This window comes from Tachysurus fulvidraco, chromosome 24 (assembly GCF_022655615.1).
Source record: "Tachysurus fulvidraco isolate hzauxx_2018 chromosome 24, HZAU_PFXX_2.0, whole genome shotgun sequence".
In the NCBI taxonomy this organism is placed as follows: Eukaryota; Metazoa; Chordata; class Actinopteri; order Siluriformes; family Bagridae; genus Tachysurus; species Tachysurus fulvidraco.
Window position 1 is genome coordinate 4,691,071 of NC_062541.1, and position 23,111 is coordinate 4,714,181.

At 41.3% G+C, this 23,111-nt stretch overlaps 2 protein-coding genes across 3 annotated transcripts in view; both read right to left on the reverse strand.

The window, feature by feature from the left end:
* Positions 1 to 1,321: 1,321 nt before the first annotated feature.
* shfl (shiftless antiviral inhibitor of ribosomal frameshifting) lies at positions 1,322 to 13,562 on the reverse strand. 2 transcript variants are annotated; one of them, XM_027155168.2, is made up of 10 exons: positions 13,409 to 13,562; positions 12,140 to 12,275; positions 11,938 to 11,987; positions 11,802 to 11,843; positions 11,658 to 11,714; positions 7,837 to 7,878; positions 7,254 to 7,409; positions 5,357 to 5,460; positions 4,155 to 4,312; positions 1,322 to 2,309 (listed from the first exon to the last, which is right to left on the reverse strand). In XM_027155168.2, exons 1-10 carry the CDS (start codon positions 13,439 to 13,441, stop codon positions 2,086 to 2,088), a joined length of 1,002 nt encoding a protein of 333 aa, XP_027010969.1. In that variant the 5' UTR covers positions 13,442 to 13,562; the 3' UTR covers positions 1,322 to 2,085. The 2 variants fall into 2 exon arrangements, with proteins under 2 accessions (XP_027010969.1, XP_027010970.1); XM_027155169.2 differs by lacking the exon at positions 11,658 to 11,714.
* Positions 13,563 to 17,529: 3,967 nt separating this feature from the next.
* notch3 (notch receptor 3) overlaps positions 17,530 to 23,111 on the reverse strand; it is a 33,925-nt gene continuing 28,343 nt past the window's right edge. The window contains exons 29-33 of the mRNA XM_027155095.2: positions 22,856 to 23,024; positions 21,896 to 22,200; positions 21,614 to 21,761; positions 21,418 to 21,515; positions 17,530 to 21,334 (exon numbers count right to left, since the gene is read on the reverse strand). Of these exons, the coding sequence (XP_027010896.2) occupies positions 19,898 to 21,334; positions 21,418 to 21,515; positions 21,614 to 21,761; positions 21,896 to 22,200; positions 22,856 to 23,024 (2,157 nt within the window). The 3' untranslated portion in view covers positions 17,530 to 19,897. The remainder of the gene's footprint in view (positions 21,335 to 21,417; positions 21,516 to 21,613; positions 21,762 to 21,895; positions 22,201 to 22,855; positions 23,025 to 23,111) is intronic.

The following is a 23,111-nucleotide window of genomic DNA, read 5'->3' on the forward strand; positions in this document are numbered from 1 at the left end:
CCCAGTTACAAAAAATATAATATCAATAACATAACATAATATAACAATAAATCCCGATTCTTACAAAAGAAAAAGGCCGAACACAACAAAGGCAAAACTCCAATCCCAAAAAACAAATATACTCACAATCCCAGAAAAAGACCAATGTACCAATCCCAATCAACAAAAAAACAAACAAACAAACAAACAAAAAAAATCCCAAAAACATGTACGTGGAATGCCAAAAAGGACAATTTACCAATCCCAATCAAAATAGGCAAACTCTAATTACAACTAGATCCCAATACCCAATTTAACAAAAAATTTAATTAAAATCAACAAAAACTAACAATCCAATGTCAATTAAAAGACTTAAATTCCAAACAACATCGGCAATAGACTAATCCCAACAAACACGAGCCTCCTATCCTTACTGGGATAAGATGGCAATACCGACGTTAATAATATCCCAATATCAACACCACTAAATTTCCCAAATGAACAAACATAAGTCTCCAATTAACCTGAAAATCCAAACCTACCAAAGTCACAATCCCTGTCACAATAAAACTGCAGTCAGTCCAACCGTGTGAGCTGAGGAAAAATAATTAAACATCTCACACAGAAGGCAGAAGCATAAATCGAGGTCGTAGACTTCCCCAGTCATTTCTGATTTTCACAAATATTTACAAAATTCTGAAACACCAGGACAGTTCCAACAAAAGCAAAGACGTTCCATGTTTTTCCTATTTTTATAATCAAGCTCAAGTCAGATCGACGTGTTCTACCGATGGGTTTGTTTTTGTCTCACTGCTGCATTATCTTCTACAGTTCCTGCTATAGAGATGATCTCAGGCTTATCACATAACACAATGTGATGATCTCAGCAAGAACATGCTGGTGTAGTAATGCAATCTTTAGGGTTAGCGTTACTATAGAGCTATTGCATGAGCAGTGCTTTCAGTATAAGTTCCGTTTTTAGATAATACAGACTGAACGGTGACGTATTTTACACCATAATACCTGAAAACATGTCTGGATTATAACTATCTCCATTAAAGTAAAAACAGAAGGTGTTAAGGGAGTAAAGGGATAGATTTTGTCCGACCAGCATTTCTGACCACCTGCATGAGCCGTTCACGAGCTGACATACCACATTAATCCTTTTAGTCCAGAGAAAAAAAAATGTGTTTTTTTTAAAAGGGTGCTTGCCACATCCTGTCGCATCCGTGCTCTTCAATCTGAAATCCATGAAATCACAACTCAAGGGCTATTCTGTGCTTCATCTGGTATAGAATTTAAATGTACAGCAACTTACAAAAACAAACGAGAGTTCGAGAGATAAACTGTAGCAATACGTTTATTGATTAATATGAACAAATTCATAATAAAACAGAATAAAGCTTGCGGCCTTCATTATTTTTTCTTCTAGAAATTTCGACCCTTCATTGTATAAAATGTATTTATATATAGTATCTTCAATTTTTTCTAAACAGTGTTATTTACTTAAAGTACTGTATACTGTATATGTTGAAGACCCAAACGGTTGCCACACTTTTTGAGCTCAAACATACAAAAGCAGGAAGTGATTGAAGATTAAAAAGCATATGGCTGCATTTACCAAAATTCTTCATCATCTACTAATCACTTTACTAACTATTACAGTTGTAATTTTAGCCACGATTAAGTAAGTGCACTTTTTTTTGACAAGGCACACTTTGCGAATATTTCTTCAGCTGAACTGGATCGACACGCATATGGATGGATTACCGAACGGCTCTAGAAATAAATAATATTTCCTGACATACAACATGACCTTATTCTGTGTCGGGCAAAAAAAATTAAGAAAAAAAGATCACGTGTCGTTCAAGCAAGTTTGTAACTATAGCAAAGTATAACACAAACCTTCAGCACTATAATAAACCTGCTATAGCTTTAAAATTCCTGAAAACGCTAGAGAAGGCGCTGCTTCTCTAAAACAAATCTTTCTGCACTGCATCACCTTTCACATTTATGATTTTTTAATGAACAAAGCTCAGTGCTTTGGACCAGTGCTTGGAGGACAAGGATGATGATGATCTGCTGATGCACATATTGGCATTTCCTTTAGCTGCTGGTGCTACTGTCCGAATTATTGTCGCTCTCGTCCTCCTCGCGGATGTCATCCATTATGATGTCAAACAAATCCTCTAGCAGGCTTCCCTGACTCAGACATGTGTTCACCGTGGAGCCACTGCTGATATGGACATCGCTGGGGTTGACCACCTGTGGCTTACCGTTCTTCTTCCTGCTGACCGGGTGCACACACTCAGTACCAGGAACGTAAGGCTCTGTGGCAAACAGAAAGCAGATGTTGAGACTATTTAAAACACCATTTAATGTTAGCAGGACCAAAACAATTCATTTGTATTTGTAAAGTGCTTTTGACAGATTTTTTAAGTTTCTGCAGGAACTGCACTTAAATCTCCATCAGTGAACAGCTGATCTTCTTGAACTTCAACAAGACAGATTTTATGTTAAAACTAGAACGGATGTCCTGGTTACTCGATGGCAAATTTTGATTCCACAGTTATAGAAGAGAACGATTTATAATCGGTTATAATCGTGTGCCATACAGATGAGGATGAGGCTCCTTTTGGAGTCTGGTTCCTCTCAAGGTTTCTTCCTTATATTGTCTGATTGTCTGGTTTTTCATCACCAACATCACTTCTGACGTGATCATTAGGGAAAATTTAAAATGTATAGTTTATTCTGAATTAATATATTTATGTAAAGCTGCTTTCTGTCAATATCCTTTAAAAATGCAAATAAAATTGAATTGAGCAGGTCACACTAAACACTAAAGCAGGTGTGTTACTGACACCAAGTGTAGAGCAGTGGTACTATGTGTTATAGCAGTGTTACCCTGTCTGTTATAGCAGTGTTACTGTGTCTGTTATAGCAGTGTTACTGTGTCTGTTATAGCAGTGTTACCCTGTCTGTTATAGCAGTGTTACTGTGTCTGTTATAGCAGTGTTACCCTGTCTGTTATAGCAGTGTTACCCTGTCTGTTATAGCAGTGTTACCCTGTCTGTTATAGCAGTGTTACCCTGTCTGTTATAGCAGTGTTACCCTGTCTGTTATAGCAGTGTTACTGTGTCTGTTATAGCAGTGTTACCCTGTCTGTTGTAGCAGTGTTACCCTGTCTGTTGTAGCAGTGTTACCCTGTCTGTTATAGCAGTGTTACCCTGTCTGTTATAGCAGTGTTACCCTGTCTGTTGTACCAGTGTTACCCTGTCTGTTATAGCAGTGTTACCCTGTCTGTTATAGCAGTGTTACTGTGTCTGTTGTAGCAGTCTGTTGTAGCAGTCTGTTGTACCAGTGTTACCCTGTCTGTTATAGCAGTGTTACCCTGTCTGTTATAGCAGTGTTACTGTGTCTGTTGTAGCAGTCTGTTGTAGCAGTGTTACCCTGTCTGTTATAGCAGTGTTACCCTGTCTGTTGTAGCAGTGTTACCCTGTCTGTTATAGCAGTGTTACTGTGTCTGTTGTACCAGTGTTACCCTGTCTGTTATAGCAGTGTTACCCTGTCTGTTGTACCAGTGTTACCCTGTCTGTTGTACCAGTGTTACCCTGTCTGTTATAGCAGTGTTACCCTGTCTGTTGTAGCAGTGTTACCCTGTCTGTTGTAGCAGTGTTACCCTGTCTGTTATAGCAGTGTTACCCTGTCTGTTGTAGCAGTGTTACCCTGTCTGTTGTACCAGTGTTACCCTGTCTGTTATAGCAGTGTTACCCTGTCTGTTATAGCAGTGTTACTGTGTCTGTTGTAGCAGTCTGTTGTAGCAGTGTTACCCTGTCTGTTGTAGCAGTGTTACCCTGTCTGTTATAGCAGTGTTACTGTGTCTGTTGTAGCAGTGTTACCCTGTCTGTTATAGCAGTGTTACCCTGTCTGTTGTAGCAGTGTTACCCTGTCTGTTGTAGCAGTGTTACCCTCTCTGTTGTAGCAGTGTTACCCTGTCTGTTGTAGCAGTGTTACCCTGTCTGTTATAGCAGTGTTACCCTGTCTGTTGTAGCAGTGTTACCCTCTCTGTTGTAGCAGTGTTACCCTGTCTGTTGTAGCAGTGTTACCCTGTCTGTTATAGCAGTGTTACCCTGTCTGTTGTAGCAGTGTTACCCTGTCTGTTGTAGCAGTGTTACCCTGTCTGTTGTAGCAGTCCTCTGCCAGGCAGCTGTGCTGATGTCTTTTCCTCTGCCCAATGTTCCTCAAGTATTTACGTGGAGGCAGGATGCGTGACGGCATAACGATGAATCGACAGTTATAACACGGAGATCCCAGGTCCATTCGACCGAAACTCCTTGCAGAAAAAAAATAAACCATCAGCCTCAAGCAAAAAAACAAACTCATTTTACTCAGTGTACTAATTTTTGTATTGCACTAATTTGAGTAAAACTGAAAATTTTGTTCTCTAAGCGTTTTTTTACACCCGGTCACTTCATGTGTTTTCTGTGATCCGATAGCTATCCGATGGTAAAAAGACCAGGTCTAAATGCCCCCGAAACGGTTTAGAGACGGATATAAATCTGATCGTTCAAACCCCTTCAGGAGGAGGTCTGGGATGCGTTTCAGATGAAACTGTTTCAGATGAAACTGTGTAAATGCATGTGGTTGTTCAAGCCACATACGTCAGCGCTATACTCCTCCCAAACGTAAGTACATCACTCATAAGTAACTCACGGGTCGTGCATCGTGCCAGAAACAAATAACATGGACGACACGCAGGCACTTATTGCTCTTTGGGGCGATGAAAGCGTCCAACAAAAGCTTTGTAAAACATGTAGAAACAAAAATATATTTAAGTATACACACCAAAGCGTGTTCCATTTCAATTACCCCGGAAATGAGGTAAAATATATTAGCATTTTGGGCGGGAGTAGAAAGATCGGATCGATATCTGATTCGCCGAGACGCATTTATGAGGCCTAATGTAAATGGCACAGTTTTAACAAACCAGATAGCTATCGGATCAGAGAAAACACATGAAGTGACCGGGTGTAAAAAGGCCCGAAGTTATATTATTAACCCTTCTTTCATGTTATAATTTAAACAGATGTTATATAAAACATTGTTTTGTCAACATTTTGGAAATTGTTTTTTGTGTTAATTGAGCTATTGTTTAAATTGTAACCTTTTAAAGGCATAAAATATCACGTATATATACTTTTTTGCAGTGTAACAGTGATAAACATTACATCTGTTTGTTTACACTTATTACTAGTTTTGCTTTTTTCCCCCAAAAATTATTGTTGTTTCTAAAAGCTTGGATTAATAAAGGACAGGAACGTCCTTTAAGACAGGAGACAACAGGGAAGACTTCTTCTGTTCTGATGCTTTTACTTACTTGAAGGATCGAGTGCAGTTCAGGCATGTGAAGTCTGCGATGCCCCACCTTTTGTTTGGTGGCACAGGTTCAAATTTCTGTTTGCACAATTGACAGCGAGACACCTGAAAAGGATCAGAAATCACACACGATGTTTCTAGTGATACTAGACTTGCATCAGACCACAGAAGCTTTAACAACAGCTGGGGAATGGAAATCAACAGAGAAGAGAAAAAGAATGGAAACACACACGTATGATGATCTCATCCACGTTTCTTAACTGCTGGATTAATATTATTATATCCATTAAGATGTCTGTTATTATTATTAAATTATTTCTATTTATTAGAAAACTATTGGAAGTATCTGAAGAACTCCATGGCAACGAGTCATAATCCTGCCCCTATTGAGGAGGTAATTATTTATTCATATGTTCATGCATAATAGCACAGAATAATACTTTAGTACTGTATTAAAAAAAAACCCCAACATTTCTATATTTTTTACTTTTGTGACAACAAAATTATATTATTTTTGTTCCAATGCCAAAGAAAACGTAGGACTTCCTTCGTACATCGTTAAAAATAATTTCCTCGATGGCTTAAAGAAAAAAAAAGAAAAGCTGTTGTAAATAAACATAAAATATAAACTTTAAAAAAACTGTTTACGACATAAATAGCAAATATATCCAAAAAGATTCATTTAGTAAATAAGCATTAGTATGCCTGTCAATCATCGTCTTCATTAAATTGAAGTTTTACCATTTATATCTAAAGTCCTGTGAGATCTGGGTCATATCAGCGAGAACAAGACCTAACGGTTTCCTCTGAAACTATTAGAACAGCAAGGCCAGTTCATTTAGTTATCTGGGTGTGAGATCGAGAGATGGCAATGAGATGAGGGTTTAGCATTTCCTGGTATTTACATCTAAACAAAAAACATAGAACTGCTTGCATTTGTAACACCCAGAACAACATGTATTACAAACCTGTAAAACCGGCTGAATTCGATCTTTTCAAACAGAGGCAGCGACAGACACAAGCGTGAGAACACAGACAGCTTAGAAAATTTTGCTCCCTTGGATTTGTGACTTTAATTAACAAACTCTCCTAAATATTTGCGTTAGAATCGAACATCCTGTCAATATAATAAACTACACAAAATGATGAATATCCCAATTCTGTAATTTGCAATTCTGTAATAGCTTTGTCAAATAGATGCATGCATACAGGTAGGTTGTAATCCGACCCAGCAAATAGACCGTAATTAAATGAAAGTTTAGTAAAAGAGCGAATAAACAATAAATCCAGACCATACACTGAGCTACTGTAAAAATGTGCTAATAAACAAAAATGTACTTGTAAATAGATTTTGCACTATTTATGTGTTTTTTAATCATCAATTAATTATAGACTGTTTTCAATCCCAAATATATCCCAAATAAATCCATTACAGGGTTGTAAGTATAATAAAAATAAAAATGAAAAGAGGGGATAAATACTTATTAGAAATACTTATGTAGGTTATAAAAACTTATGTAGTGTTAGCTACAAATAGCCTGAACTAGACTGTGAACCTTAATAACAGTTTTGTGCCCTGATTGTGACAGCTGGCTATTAGAATCAGCTAGTTATCCGCTCGATTTATTCATGCTAGCTAACATTTAAGTGATTAGGATCTGTTCATTAGTCTCAGTTAATGTTACACTCGGTTCCTTTAATAGCTCAAACTAGGCTGTGATTCCAGATGTGCCTTTGTTTTCTACATATTTTCTTTTACGTTTACTTTTTTATAGCAATATGTATGTATGAGTTTCTTCATTTTCTGCTGTAAGTTGAGTTTCACTCAGAGGAGTGTTAAGCAGAGGATTTGTTTAAACAAATGATTGCATGTTTACGTCATTACAGAATTATTTTACCATCTTTCTCTCAGGGACTCGTCTCCACCAGCTCTTGTCGCACAATTCACAGGCGAACTGGTGCTCGGCGGAGGGCATTTTGTTCTGCTGTGCAAGATCGAACATGCGCTTGTTCTTCTCTGTTAGAGGCAGAAGTTTAAGTTGCTTCCCAAGTTCCTACGTACACATACATATAAATAAGTTCAAACAATTAAACATCCCCTAATGTTGTTACACAATCAGTCAGTAGGCAGAGAGAGAGAGGGGGGGGGGGGGGAGACAGAGAGACAGAGAGACGGAGAGAGAGACGAAGAGAGAGACAGTGAGAGAGAGAGAGGGAGAGAGACAGTGAGTGAGAGAGAGAGAGAGAGAGAGAGAGAGAGAGTTTCACTTCCTTATAAAATGTGTCTTGAGTAAAAGTAATTGTATTCACACCATTTGTCACACACTGAGACTGAGACCTACACACACTAATTGACCTGCATTAACCAAAACAAGAACAATAGACAGAGAGAGAGAGAGAGAGAGAGCGAGAGAGAGAGAGAGAGAGAGGCAGAGGGAGAGGGGGGGAGAGGGGAGTGAAAGAGGACGTTAGGTAACTGACCTGTATGTCTTTGTCCTCCTGAGGCTCTTTGTTTGCTTTAGGCTACACCGGGACACAGAGCAGAGAGAGTACACATCAGCACAGAGGATCCATTACTGTTGTTTTTATTAATTTAAAGGAGCAGTCTGAAGTTTCTAGACCTACGGTGATTATTTGATTTTCGAGGCTTGTGACTTGGTTTCACATAATTTAACAAACCAAAAAGTAAAAAAAACAAAAAAACATTGCCTGTTTAGCATGCAGGGCAGAGATAAAGTGAGCAAAAGGTAAATAAGCCATTAGTGTGTGTTTAGAGGTATGGAAAGTCACCCCAGCATTATAATATCCAGAGGTTTCAAATGTTATGTACACTACATTCAGGATTTCTGTTGTCATAATCCAGAGTGCACGGCATGTCTACGGAGCTGAGGCAGCTCACAGAAATGTTGCAAGCCAATGCACACAGGATGTTTGGTTCACTTCCTGCAATCGACTTGATTCAGAGTCAAATCACTTTGTTGTTGCAAGTTCACGTGAAAGCAGTCTGACGCAACATCGCTCAGGCTTCTCGGCCCTGATGTTTCGGTCCGCACCGGAGTCCGATCGCTGTGTTTGTACACGACTAAAGAGCCACATCGAGTGAGAAAACTCTCAAAGGTTCTATTCAAATGGACTAAACACTGCATATGTCAAAACACACTTAGACTTCTGTTTACATTTTTCTGCCCCGAAATCAGCTCTGGAATCCTGTTTAGGAAGTACAACGTGATCTTACAACTGACATTTACATTCCCAGCATTTAGCAGAAGCCCTTATCCAGAGTGACTTACATTATTATACAACTGAGAAATTCAGGGTTAAGGGCCTTGCTCAGGGGCCCAGCACTGGCAGCTTGGTGGACGTAGGTATCGAACTCACAACCTTCCGATTGGTAGCCCAACACCTTAGCCACTAGGCTACCACATCACACTCAAAAATAAATAAACATTGGTGGAAACACGATGCTCTTTTATACCTAGAATTTAATTACATTCTAAAACAACAAGATAATTTATGAAAATTAAGAAAAATCGAAAGTTTTTTATTTATTGGTTCTTTATTGTTAACTTAAATGTCGATGTTAGATGCCTTCTTAACTATAAGCTAACACAAGTCTGGGTTTAGCAGTTAAAACCTTAATTATGTCCGTAGGCTGTGTCTCACTGGCTCACTACACACTGAGACACTACACACTGAGACACTACACACTGAGACACTACACACTGGGACACTACACACTGGCTCACTACACACTGGCTCACTACACACTGGGACACTACACACTGGCTCACTACACACCAGGACACTACACACTGAGACACTACACACTGGGACACTACACACCGAGACACTACACACTGGCTCACTACACACTGGGACACTACACACTGGCTCACTACACACCGGGACACTACACACCGGGACACTACACACCGGGACACTACACACTGGCTCACTACACACTGGCTCACTACACACCGGGACACTACACACTGGGACACTAAACACTTGGACACTACACACTGGCTCACTACACACCAGGACACTACACACTGGGACACTACACACTGAGACACTACACACTGGGACACTACACACTGAGACACTACACACTGGGACACTACACACTGGGACACTACACACCGAGACACTACACACTGAGACACTACACACTGGCTCACTACACACTGGCTCACTACACACCAGGACACTACACACTGGGACACTACACACTGAGACACTACACACTGGGACACTACACACTGGCTCACTACACACCAGGACACTACACACCGAGACACTACACACTGGCTCACTACACACTGGCTCACTACACACTGGGACACTACACACTGGCTCACTACACACCAGGACACTACACACTGAGACACTACACACTGGGACACTACACACCGAGACACTACACACTGGCTCACTACACACTGGGACACTACACACTGGCTCACTACACACCGGGACACTACACACCGGGACACTACACACCGGGACACTACACACTGGCTCACTACACACTGGCTCACTACACACCGGGACACTACACACTGGGACACTAAACACTTGGACACTACACACTGGCTCACTACACACCAGGACACTACACACTGGGACACTACACACTGAGACACTACACACTGGGACACTACACACTGAGACACTACACACTGGGACACTACACACTGGGACACTACACACCGAGACACTACACACCGAGACACTACACACTGGCTCACTACACACTGGCTCACTACACACCAGGACACTACACACTGGGACACTACACACTGAGACACTACAAACTGGGACACTACACACTGGCTCACTACACACCAGGACACTACACACCGAGACACTACACACTGGCTCACTACACACTGGCTCACTACACACTGGGACACTACACACTGGCTCACTACACACCAGGACACTACACACTGGGACACTACACACTGAGACACTACACACTGGGACACTACACACTGGGACACTACACACTGAGACACTACACACTGGGACACTACACACTGGGACACTACACACCGAGACACTACACACCGAGACACTACACACTGGCTCACTACACACCAGGACACTACACACTGGGACACTACACACTGGGACACTACACACTGGGACACTACACACTGGGACACTACACACTGAGACACTACACACCGAGACACTACACACCGAGACACTACACACTGGCTCACTACACACTGGCTCACTACACACTGGGACACTACACACTGGCTCACTACACACCGGGACACTACACACCGGGACACTACACACTGGCTCACTACACACCAGGACACTACACACTGGGACACTACACACTGAGACACTACACACTGGGACACTACACACTGGGACACTACACACTGAGACACTACACACCGAGACACTACACACTGGGACACTACACACTGAGACACTACACACTGGGACACTACACACTGGGACACTACACACTGAGACACTACACACCGAGACACTACACACCGAGACACTACACACTGGCACACCGAGACACTACACACCGAGACACTACACACTGAGACACTACACACCGAGACACTACACACTGAGACACTACACACTGAGACACTACACACCGAGACACTACACACCGAGACACTACACACCGAGACACTACACACATTAGACTCAAGTAATCAGTTGAGAGCCACAACGAGAACAAGCTACTTATTTGTAGACAAAGATGGTGAGACTTCGGTTTGCCGACATCTTCAGGAAATAAGTGCCATTTAGTGTAAGGGATCATTGTGAGCACTGATGCTCCCTGGTCTCCGTGGTGCATTGTGGGATTTTTTTTAGCAGCAAATGTTCCAGTGCATTGAAAGGATTTTGATATAGATTGATTGACTTATTGAGTGAGAGATAGAGAGAGAGAGAGAGAGAGAGAGAGAGAGAGAGAGAGAGAGAGAGATTAAAAAAGCAGACTCCCTTTACCCTGTTTGTTCAGACTGTCATCCAAAGCCTGAGACTTAAGTGTGTGCAAATGGAAAAAAGTTTGTGCACCCCTAAGATTCACTGCAACTGAAACGCAAGGCTTGAAACTGTCCTTTAATAGTAAGTTAAAAGTTTGCATTGGGGCTCGAACTGTTCTCACTTTCATGTTGGAAGAAGAGAAATAAAGGTTGTGCTCTTTTATGGTTAGCTTTGGTTTCAATTAAATGATTTTTTTTCGGAGAAAACAACCATTAAATGAATCTGCTAACACTGCAGGAGCGAGATCAGACTTCCAGAGTTTCACCTACTTGTTTAGAGCTCCTAGGTTCATTACTGGCTCCTGGTTGTCTGTCTTTTCTTTTCTCCTGCAACATACAACGTAATGCTCAAATCTCAGGCCTTGGAATGAAACCAGAAGCGACGGTTTTAAACAATCAGCATGCTGTCGTTACCTGCTGTTCTTTTTCCTCATTCTGCAGTTTCTCGACCACGTTCTGTCAGTGAGCAGGAAACGTATTTTGTCATGCAAAACAAGCTTTTTGCATAATGATGTTTCGGAATCAGGTAGCTGACGAAGCGAGACCTTACCTTTACGACAGGATCGTTTTTCAGCGACCATCTGTCATCGTCGTCCAGGTCTGCACATGAGACAGTAAACGAAAGGGAGAAAAGCGTGGAATGGATTGTGGGAAAGGGAAGTGAAATGTCGGTTTAGTAAATCATGCTGGTGAATCAGTGATTCAGGAGAAGCAGAAGGGGTTGCGTTCGGAACAAAGACGTACTCTTTTACCTTGGTCTTTCATCAGGATGATCACCTTCGCTACCATTTGGTAGTTGTTCTCGTAGCGGCGCATAATCACCGCTGCCTTCTCGATCGGAATCTTTCCGTGAAACGTCTCTCTCAGTCGCCTGACGCATTTCTCCAACTGAATCAACAGAACAAAGCACAAGTCATATGTTTATAGAAATAGACAACATTAAACCGTACCTTTACGCTGGAACTTTAATCATCCGTAATCGGTGTGACCTTCGACATCATCCAAGATTTATTTCGTGTCGAACACTTTTAGATTAAACGTCATTCCATTTTGGTCAACAGTTTCTGACTTCACCCACAATGCTGTTTGACTAGTGAGATTTACACTTTCTCTTCTTTTCTGTACCTAGACAGAGCGATGCAGCGGCACTTTGATCCTTCGGTCTATCCGGCTGTTTCAGCAGCTCATGTGTAGCTCATCTTCTAAAGTTTCGATTTATTCTGATGTCATCTTGTAGAACACAAACTAGCCAAGCCCAGCCTCGTCTCTGCGTCATAAAAACCCTGTCGCATTCTCAGACTTCATGTTTGCTCCAAAACAACTTTATAATGTCAAAAACATTTAATGGATTTCAGGGATTTCTGCTTTAATACAGTACATACAGGGCAGAGTGTGGAAAATGAACAGCTTTCTATATGTGATAGTGACCCTTTCCATCACGCTTAAAGCTGAGAATGTCAATGTGAATTAAAAGCAAATGTATGGAGACTTCTTTTTCTTTCTGTTGACGTCAAACACAAATCTCTTTACTGTCTCTCTTTATTATTGTAAAACAGCATAAACTACAAGTTTTATATAAAAAAAAAACAAGTTCATTTTCTTCATATGAGTGTTGTGTAATGTGAGAATGTTTTTTTTTTGTCAGATATAATCAGAGGTAACAGAATTTTATTTTAAATGTTAAACGAATCTATAAGCAAATAAATAAACAAACAAACAAACAAATAAATAAAACACATAGCAATCTATTATACACACCTATGCAGAAGAGGTGTGTGTCCCTTGGAGATTAAACTAACTACCATTAGCTTGAGGTAGATGTGGTGAGTCAGTACAAACCTACAGGCATTGATCTGTGAGCTGTGGGATTTTTTACAGAGTTCAGTAATGAAGGAAGTTCATGTCCCTGCATTTGTTTAACGTTGATGTGTAATAATACGGGTGTGACTGCTGCACCTACACTGACATACATTTACTGCCAAAACAGAATCTGGATCTGTAGCATTTTTTAGATTTCTTACCTCCACTTGCTCTTCACTTGATTGTCGACTCATTTCCTCAGCTCAGTGAAAGTCTCTTCACAGCAGAAACAGCAGAAAGATTTCGTCCAGAAGCGTTAGAGCTCCACACGGCCCTGTTTTCCTGCTCTATTCTTCACTTCACTTCACTTTCGGTTTCCATTCTCATAGCTGCTGTTTCAGGAAACCACCAGCAGGCGGCGACAGACATTATGTTTAAATTCACATTAAAAACCATTTGCTTAATATTGTGTAGGTCGACTTTTTTTCTCTCTCCCCCCACAAAAGCTGCTCTTAGACCTTTTGGTATTGTACTCCGCAAAAACCTTTAAAAGTGTGCTGTGGAATCTGGTATTGGATTGGAATTGAATCGTTGATCAGATCGAGAACACTGACATGATGGAATATTGCTGCCATGTGGTTGTGCAACTGGTCTAAAACAATGTGTAGGAAGGTGGTACATGTCAAAGTAACATACACATGAATCCCAGGAGCCAAGGTTTCCCAGAAGATCATTGCCAGGTCTTCTCCAGGTCAATCACATCCACATGGTGACTGTCACACCAGATCACCTTCTTTTACGGCTCCATGGTCCAGTTTTGATGCCTGTTATATGGGCACGCTGTAGCTATGTTGCACAGCAAACCGTAATGCTCTGTGTGTTTTGACACCTTTGTATTTTGCTTATTTATCTCTTCTGACCAGATCATATAGCCTTTGATATAACCCACAAGAATAAGCCTTGGGCTCTCATGACCCTGACCTTGTCCTTCCTTGGAGCACTAAGCACTGCATATTGGGAACCTGATGTTCTGGAGATGCTCTGACCCAGTCGTCTAGCCATCACAATTTGTTCCTTTATGGATAATATTAATTTTTGTATAATATGAAAGTTTTTGTATAATATTTCTAATGTTCTGTAAAGCTGCTTTGAGACAATGTCCATTGTTAAAAGCACTATACAAATTGAATCGATTTGAATTAAACACCTGCTTCTTACTTTCAGATCAACAATCAGAGAAATCCATAGTTCATGGAGTTTGTGAACTCTGTTTTATTAGTGATTATTATTCATAATTTGTGCATTAGTACAATTAGTAGTTTTATACAGTTATCTATAGTGTATACACAGACATACTGATATTATTTATATTTAACACGATACAATACATAATTATAAAACACAGATCTATATAAATTATTTTCATTATAGCATACAGTTGTTTACAAAACACTGTCTGCATGTAAATACTTAATTATACTCATTCATTGCATGATGGTAAAAAAAAAAACACCAGCAGTAAAGGGCACAAACTGTTTCCATGGTTACATTGCGACGTTCTCAATTGCATTATGGGTAATGTAGTTTTTATGTCTGGACGTCGGCAAATTAGCACGATTTAGAGAAAGTACAATTTTAACTAAAAGAACTAGCGACTTTTCCAAAAGCGTTTACAATTGTTTTAAGTTAGTGGTCTGAATATTAATGAGTGTTTTTTTTTTTTTTATCATCCCTGAGAACGTCATTTCCCAGAATATGAGGTCCAAGACCGCCATGTTTTATAACGCGGTTGCCAGATTCGATAGTTTATATCGTACACAAAAATGTTTATGTATATAAACATATACTCACCCATGGTGTTAAAATATATTATTGATAATATTTTTTTTACTGTTTATTAATATTATTATTGTAAGAGTTTAAGACAATGTAAGATATTTAATTAAATAGGTTATAATATTGTATGGTGATTTAAACAGAATCTGGCAGCCCATGTTGAACTAAATGGTAGTAATAAAGTAATAAGAAAGTATAAATTAAAAATTAGTGTTTTATCTAATTTTTTTATGTAAATAAAAAAATCTTTTAAATTTTTTTTGGATATTTGCATTATTTGACTATAAATTATAAACAAATATATTTAATAATGAATTCACAATAAAAGTATCAAATTCATGTTTTCATTATGGGCAAATAATTTATAGGTCAAATAAATTGTGCATAACTAAGATTACTGTATTCTGTAGGAAAATATTTGTATCAGTGCAATGCAGCTCCACCAGATATTTAGAAGACGATTATGACCGATTAAACAGGAATCTGGATTAATTCTGATCCGTTGCAGGTCCAGAAGATGCACAGAAATTCAAAGACATGAAAGTGGATACATGAAAGGAAGTTGCAGAATTGCACTTCGTCTGAGACAGGAAGTGGTCGATGAAAATGACAGAGCATCATGGAAACTAGACAGGATGTTCCTCTGGGATTGGACTGGCTGTGGCTGTGTGTCTTGCCAAGGATAAACTTCATTCATTTCCTACCGCTTATCCGAACTTCTCGGGTCACGGGGGAGCCTGTGCCTATCTCAGACGTCATCGGGCATCAAGGCAGGATACACCCTGGACAGAGTGCCAACCCATCGCAGGGCACACACACACTCTCATACACTACGGACAATTTTCCAGAGATGCCAATCAACCTACCATGCATGTCTTTGGACCGGGGGAGGAAACCGGAGTACCCGGAGGAAACCCCCGAGGCACGGGGAGAACATGCAAACTCCACACACACAAGGCGGAGGCGGGAATTGAACCCCCAACCCTGTAGGTATGAGGCGAACATGCTAACCACTAAGCCACCGTGACCCCCAAGGATAAACTTAAATAGTTTAAAGGTCTGATCTTTTATTTACAGTACATGCAAACCTGTATAATATAATACATATTGGTTCGTAAATATATGTCGAATATATTGAGCTGATTTAATGAATGACTCGTCTTTCTTTTGGAGTAATTCATGGCCACAATGAGAGACTTGGGAAAGAGAGCATTGCTGGAGACTGCAGCTGGAGAGACGCTGGGCCGCTCCCTGCTGATCCATCAGCTGGACGTCCACTGTGAAGACTCCATCCGAGAGTGTGTGAACAGCCTGCATGACAGACGCCTCCATATATTGGGTGAATAAGAATTACTGTTCCTTTAGGTATCTCACAGGATTCAGTACATCAGTGGATCTGCTTACACTCTCTTGGACTCTCTTGTGAAAGCCACGACATTACTGGAATTTAAGCTTGCGTGCTCGTGATGAGCAAGTGAACACTTGACAGTGATGATAGTCTTTTGTTTACTCAGTGAGTAACGCTGGCACTGGGATGATCGGACCACTGCCAATGATTAGGAGGGAGCCTAAAGGCCATGCAGGATGTCTTTAACACTAATTTCTTTGGCTTGGTGCGATTGGTGAAGGAAGTGCTGCCTGACATGAAGAGTGGGCAAATTGTGGTGATGAGCAGCATCATGGGACTACAGAGTATGAACAACTTATTGCTTCTCCTGCTTAGTTAATTATAAAGTTAAACAACAGTTTGTTTGACCAGGGCAAGTCTAAACCCTGTCGTTATGTGCTGCATGTTAAAAAACACCCTTCACATCAAATTTAGACATTAGTACAGAACAGGATATAGAAGTTTGAGATGATCACGAGATGTTTGTGTTCACACACACACACACACACACACACACACACACACACACACACACACACACACACACACACACACACACACACACACACACACACTATAGTTGTTCATACTTACAATATTAAAATGTTGTATGTGGATTAGCGATGTAATAATAATCTGGCAATTTTCAGAACAATGAAATAACAGTAAAAAATAATGCATGGAAATATGTGATGTATGTATTCGTCAGCAATAATTGAAATGTTGATAAAAGACACAGAGACTCAATTAAACAGTAAGAAACCTCCCCTGCAGTGTGAGTTTCTGACAGGAAAGTATTTCATATATGAAAAGAATCTTTTTTTTTTCTGACTTTTCTTTGACTGTTATAGGCACATAATTGTGACAGAGCAGTGTAACAGTGTTCTAATGTGTTTTATTCCTCTTATACTAATGCAAAAGTCATTGTTTTGTTATTATAGTTTTACAGCTAACTTACTGGCCAGTTTTGAAAAGGTTTCTAAAAGCCGGAGGACTGCAAATTTAAATATCAATGTTTAATTGTTGATTTATTTTTTTTATTCACGTGAATTTCTCAATGTTATGAGAGTGAAAACACATTTCGCGAAAAAACACACAATAAAGGACAAGTGACAGAAATGTAGTTCCCTACTGTTTTATTAGAAGTAACGTATTTTACAACTTGATGCCTGTAGAAAGAAACAATGTGAAAAAGTGTTTATATACAATGATTTTTAAACTACTTTTAAACAAGTATAGGAATTAATAATAAACACAGAAAAATATCTATGGCTGTTCTAGTAATGCGAGACCAATATATAATCAGTCACATCCTCGGTTTCAAAATAAAAAATAAAAACAACAACAACAAAAAAAATTAAAAGAAAAGAAAAAAAAAAGCTAATAGCAGGTACATTTACTTTTTGTGTTTTTTAGTACATAATAATTTTTTTTTTTAGAAACATTAGACTTCTCTTACACAAACAAACCTAAACGAGATAACAGTATGTACAAAAGAAAATGCTGGAATTTCAAAATGTTCAGAGCGCTGAGGAAGACTGAAAGGTAGTGTATTAAAAAAAAAAAAGATTTGAAGTTAGCACTTTTTGTAAAAAATAAAATAAAATAAAACATACAAAATTGAGATAGACTTAACAAACATTTTATCAAACCCACAATCCACTGCACTCGATGTCTTGAAGTGAAATGGAAGGATGAATGCAAATGTAATTTCCCACATTTTGTGTGTGTGTATTTATTTATTTATTTTATTTTATTTTATTTATTTATTTATTATAAAACAGGCATACGGATTTGGCTTTAAAAAAAAAAACTATTACAGCCTTATGCAGCGAGAACAGAAATAAGTGTTCGGCTCGGGATGGGATTTTACAGAGAAGTAAAAGCGCCTGTACCTGCAGCTGACAGCAAGGGGCAGCACTACATAGCAGCGTTCGCTCCACTGGCGCGTTCAGGCCACGCAAGTCAGACGCAGTCCTCCAGGCCGGTTAGGTGGAGGCTGCTAGAGATGCAGACTACACTGCATGCTATATAACACCTCCCTGAGGAGTGACAGAGCGCTAGCAGCCCACTAGCCACCTCTTTGGACCTTTACACACCCCGATATACACACACACACACACACACACATAGAATTCAGATGACACAACACAACATATCGTTCATGAAAATGAGCAGACCATATTAGAAAAAAACATGAACCAATAGAACCTATAAAAAAAAAAAAAGAAATAAAGAAAAGGACAAGAGGTCAGAAGATATCGGAGAACGTTCTTCTGGTCGAGCTCTATTTGTGTGAACATAAAGGGCTCTGGTTGGCAGTGATATCTTAGCAGTGTCACCGTGAAGCAACAGGAAGCAGCAGTCTATAAAATACACAGCTTATCGTGTCGTCGTGATGTCCGAGGGTAACCGAGGTTATAACGCACAGAATAAACATTAAAATCATCAAAATAAATTTATACAACCCCAAAGAAAAAACCCAAACAGACTAAAAAAAAAAAAAGGGTAGCCAGAGAGTTTATAAGTGACCTCAGAACAAAAGCTAATGGAAGGGAATGAGAAATCGGGCCTTACGTGAGCTCGGCTCTATTCAGATTAATACTCGAAAACTGACGTATTTTACTATAAGCGACAAAATTAACCCAACAGCAGCTATCAATTTAATTCTTACACGCTCTGCCTTAGAAGTGCTTCAGAAATGCCTTTCGACATTATTGCCCCACATAGATAGATAGATAGATATAGATAGATAGATAGATAAGATAGATAGATAGACAGAACTCCTACGGATGTATCGTTTCACTGTAGGTCGATTCACCAAATTCAAATATATCACTAACTTAAACAATTTAATCATGGCTAGGTAATCTGTAATGCCAATTTAGTGGAGTAACACTGGCCTAAATAAATAATACCTCATAAAAGAGGTGACGTGTCCAGCTCTTTCTGTCTGTAACTCGAAATATACATCTCACTTCAGCGGTCGATGTGGGAAACGTCGCAAGAAACGATCCACGAGCCTCACACACAGCTAAGCGGAGAGAGGTGTAGACAAACAGAGTCAGAGGACACCCACAAGGCAGTTTTAGAGGAATGCATTGAGATAATAAATTAAAAAAAAAAAAAAGAAAGAAAAGATTTTCCTTCAACTTTTCTCTTAATCTACTTTTTAAAAAGTTTGTTAGTGTCAGGAAAAGTGTCTCCAAGTCTTTGAAATGAAAGACGTGGTTTTTCTTCTTCATATATTCTTTTTTTTTTTAATAATAAAACAACACACGAGTTTATCTGTGACAGAATGTCTTACTTCATTAAATTGTCTTTTCTTTTTAAGACAACACGATTTTCCCTTTACTCGTTTTCTCTGCAGACGACACCCGGCAGACGGTCCAGTCAACAAACACCAAGTCAATCCTAATCCAATTAAAATTTTGGAAACGGGCTGACATATTTAAAAAAAAGAGAGAGACGCTATGGGAAGTTCTGCTCATGCGAACACCTGCATCTTTCCGCTCGCTTCGGATGCGTGAGGAATTTGGGTATGGGAAGAGGCAGGGGCAGAGACTGATGGACTCGGGGTGGAGTCAGACCAATCAGAAACGCAGTGAGGGGAGGGGCTTGACCATGGCTCTGGAGACTCGGGGGAAGGGGTCAGGTAGGGGTGCTTGTTGGGAACGTGCAGGTAATGCTTGGGGGTGGTGTCGATGGCTGTGCTGTAGCTATGCTGGGAAGGAGGAGTGGGGTAATCCTCCAATCCTGCACTGGTGGTGCTGCTACTGGCCTGCACTGGAGGAGCCTGTGAGACCTGTGAAGGAGCAGCCTGGCTCTGTGGGACTGTAGGTGTTTGTGGTTGCTTCTGCTGAGGCTGTTGGGATTGTGCCTGACTTTGCTGCGCTTGCTGGTAGAAGGGTTGTGGAGGCTGCGGAGTCGGAGGCGTTGAGGCACCCAGGCTTACGAGGGCCTGCTGGTTGCTAAGGCCATGAGCATGTAGCTGCTGCTGTTGCTGCTGTTCGGCGATGGAAGACAGCTTTATAGGGCTGATGGTGGGTGTACTAGAGACTGGCGTAGGCTGCAACATGGGCTGCTGGGTGTTACGGAAAACCTGCTGCTGGTGCATCAGTACAGCGGCAGTCTGCATAGTACCCGGTGTCCCTGGGTGCACCATGTTCACCATAGGCTGGGTACACTGTTGGGTCTGGGGCGCACGGGTATGCCAGTCAAACGGCACGCTCACTGGGCTCACCATGCCCATGGCCAGGTTCATCTGGCCAGGGTTGAGAGCGTAAGTGTGTGTGGCTTGACTCAACTCGTTCAAGCCTGCTAAGGAAACTGTGAAAGGACCACCAGCATCCATCATACCGCTGTGCACCATCGGAGTATTAGGCACTGAGTGGAAGATTCCTGGAGAGGGCATAGCAGCTGGAGAAGCTGGGTTAGTGACATAGCCGGCGTTACTGGCACCACCGCGTGGTGAGTCCAGTGAGTCCACAGGCGACAGTGTCACTGAACTGTCCAGCAGTGCACTCTGCATGTCCAGCGTCAGCTTCTTGTTCCGTGCCTTTGCAGCATCCTTTAGACTGCTCCCGTGTTGTCCGCCTATTCCTTTGGCACCTGGTCGGCGGTTCTTCTTGCCCTGCGGTGTGTTCTTCAGACTGGACAGGAAGTTGCCTGGTGGACACATGAGCGGTGAGAGGGCATGTCCACCTGCTAAGTGGTGTCCTGCTCCAGCGTGGCTCTGCGGGCTGCGCACTGTGTTGTACTCATCCAACAGCTGCACAATGTCGTGGTGCATGCGCTCCTGAGCAATGTCTCGAGGCAGACGATCCATGTGGTCCGTAATCTCACGGTTGGCGAAGTGGGCCAAAAGAACCTTCACTGCTTCACAGCTACCCTCTCTCGCAGCTAGGAAGAGTGGTGTCTCCTCCTGGAGAACAAACGGAAGTCAGAGATTATGTCATGGGAAGGTAAAAAAAAGCCTAGGCTAAAGGGAACACTGAATTACTCTACCTTAAGGTCTTGCATGTCTTTATTGGCTCCGTTCTTCAACAAGGCGATAGTGGCTTCAACATTATTCACAGCTGCAGCCCAGTGCAGTGCAGATTTACCTAGAAAACCACACGAATATGAACATATACATGAACATCCGACACCTGATGGAATAAATAGTCCAGGAGGAATAAAGTCAGCGAACATATGCATTTACCGATCTCGTCAACAGCATTAACATCAGCATGGCAGGTGATGAGCTCCTCCACCATGCCCTCTACCGCCAACCGAGCGGCCAGGATAAGAGCCGTGGAGCCGTCGTACATCCGTGCGTCCAAATCCGTCGCCCGTGTTCTGATCAAAATCTGAAAAGGAACGCAGAGATCTGTTGCAAACACTGCGCTTGTCAAGAGTACGAACCTCTATGCTTGACCCCAACCCGATAAACAAACATACACAAGAAGACAAAATGCAGCATATGAGTGGCAAGCTGCTCTACCTGGAAGACGCCCTGAGCATCAGCAGCCACAGCAGCATGTAGAGGTGTGCGACCCGTGTTGTCCTGTGCATTGGCGTCGGCTCCGGCATCCAGCAGACGTTTGGCAGCGTCGGCGCGAGCGTAGCGGGCAGCCAAGTGAAGAGCTGTTTCTCCAGTGCGGTCAGTCTGAGCACCCAACGACGCACCCTGGTAGATGAGGTCTGATATGATGTTAGCTGAAGACTCCTCCGAGTCATCCTCCTCGGCCACTTCCTGCTCAAGTCCACCGCCGCAGAATGAAGCCAGCATCAGTGGAGTGAAACCATCTAAACAAACACACATGGGTCAGTTAAGACATTTAATATGGTGGAATTCCTGCAGTAGAAGGTTATAAATTACACAATGGCTGACAAGCGGTCTAACTGGCTCCTTCACAAAAAGCTAAATTAACGTCCCCTCAGAAAAGACGCGAGCAGTTTCGGGTCTTAAAGTTTCACGTGTGCCTCAGACACGGGTCGGGTTTAATAATAGCGGCGTCGGGTCTCGGGTAATTTAAAAGGAATGTGTTTTTATCGAACGGACCCGAGAAGACCCGAACTACTGTATCTCGCGTGTGTGCATCGACTCGAGTCCTTTTCCAAACTCTCCTCTGTTTGCCAAGACCGCTTGCGACGTGTCGCTAGCGACGTGTGGCTGGCGGTGAGCTAATTTTTGTTGAAACAGACCTGTCAATGAATTTTGAATCCACGCTGTAGCTGTTACTTTAGTGTAGAGTTATGCAACATTCGGGTCCAGTCAAGTTAAAAAAAAATTGCCGTCGGGTCGGACTCGGGTCTAATTTTTTCGGGTTTGTCTCGGGTCGGGTCTTTCTTAAAAAAAAAAATATGCACGTCGGGTTCAAGAAAAAAATGTGATTTGGGTCACTTCGGGTCACTTTTTCTTTAGACATGAGAAGACCCCTACTGTACACTGTGGACATACCTGGTCCCCGGACATTGACATCCATGCAATCGCCATCGAATTCACCCTGCGGAGGTGTAAGGGCCATGGATGGGGGCATGCGGATGTCGGCGGCTGCCAGGTGGTGTTGTGTCCACTGTCTGCTGTCCACAGCATCTTCACTGTCTGAGAGCATACTCGGCTCTTCCACCTGTAGTGCACACAAACACGTGAGTATTTAATATAATTATAGTTTTAAAACATTCACAATTGGGAACTGTTATTATTAAATGTGAAT

Coding starts and splice junctions, on each gene's coding strand:
- shfl (XM_027155168.2), bottom strand. CDS start 13,441: ATGAGTCGACAATCAAGTGAAGAGCAAGTGGAG. Junction 11,715..11,801: donor ATGAGGAAAAAGAACAGCAG/GTAACGACAGCA, acceptor TGTATGTTGCAG/GAGAAAAGAAAAGACAGACA. Junction 7,879..11,657: donor AACCTAGGAGCTCTAAACAA/GTAGGTGAAACT, acceptor GTCCCGGTGTAG/CCTAAAGCAAACAAAGAGCC.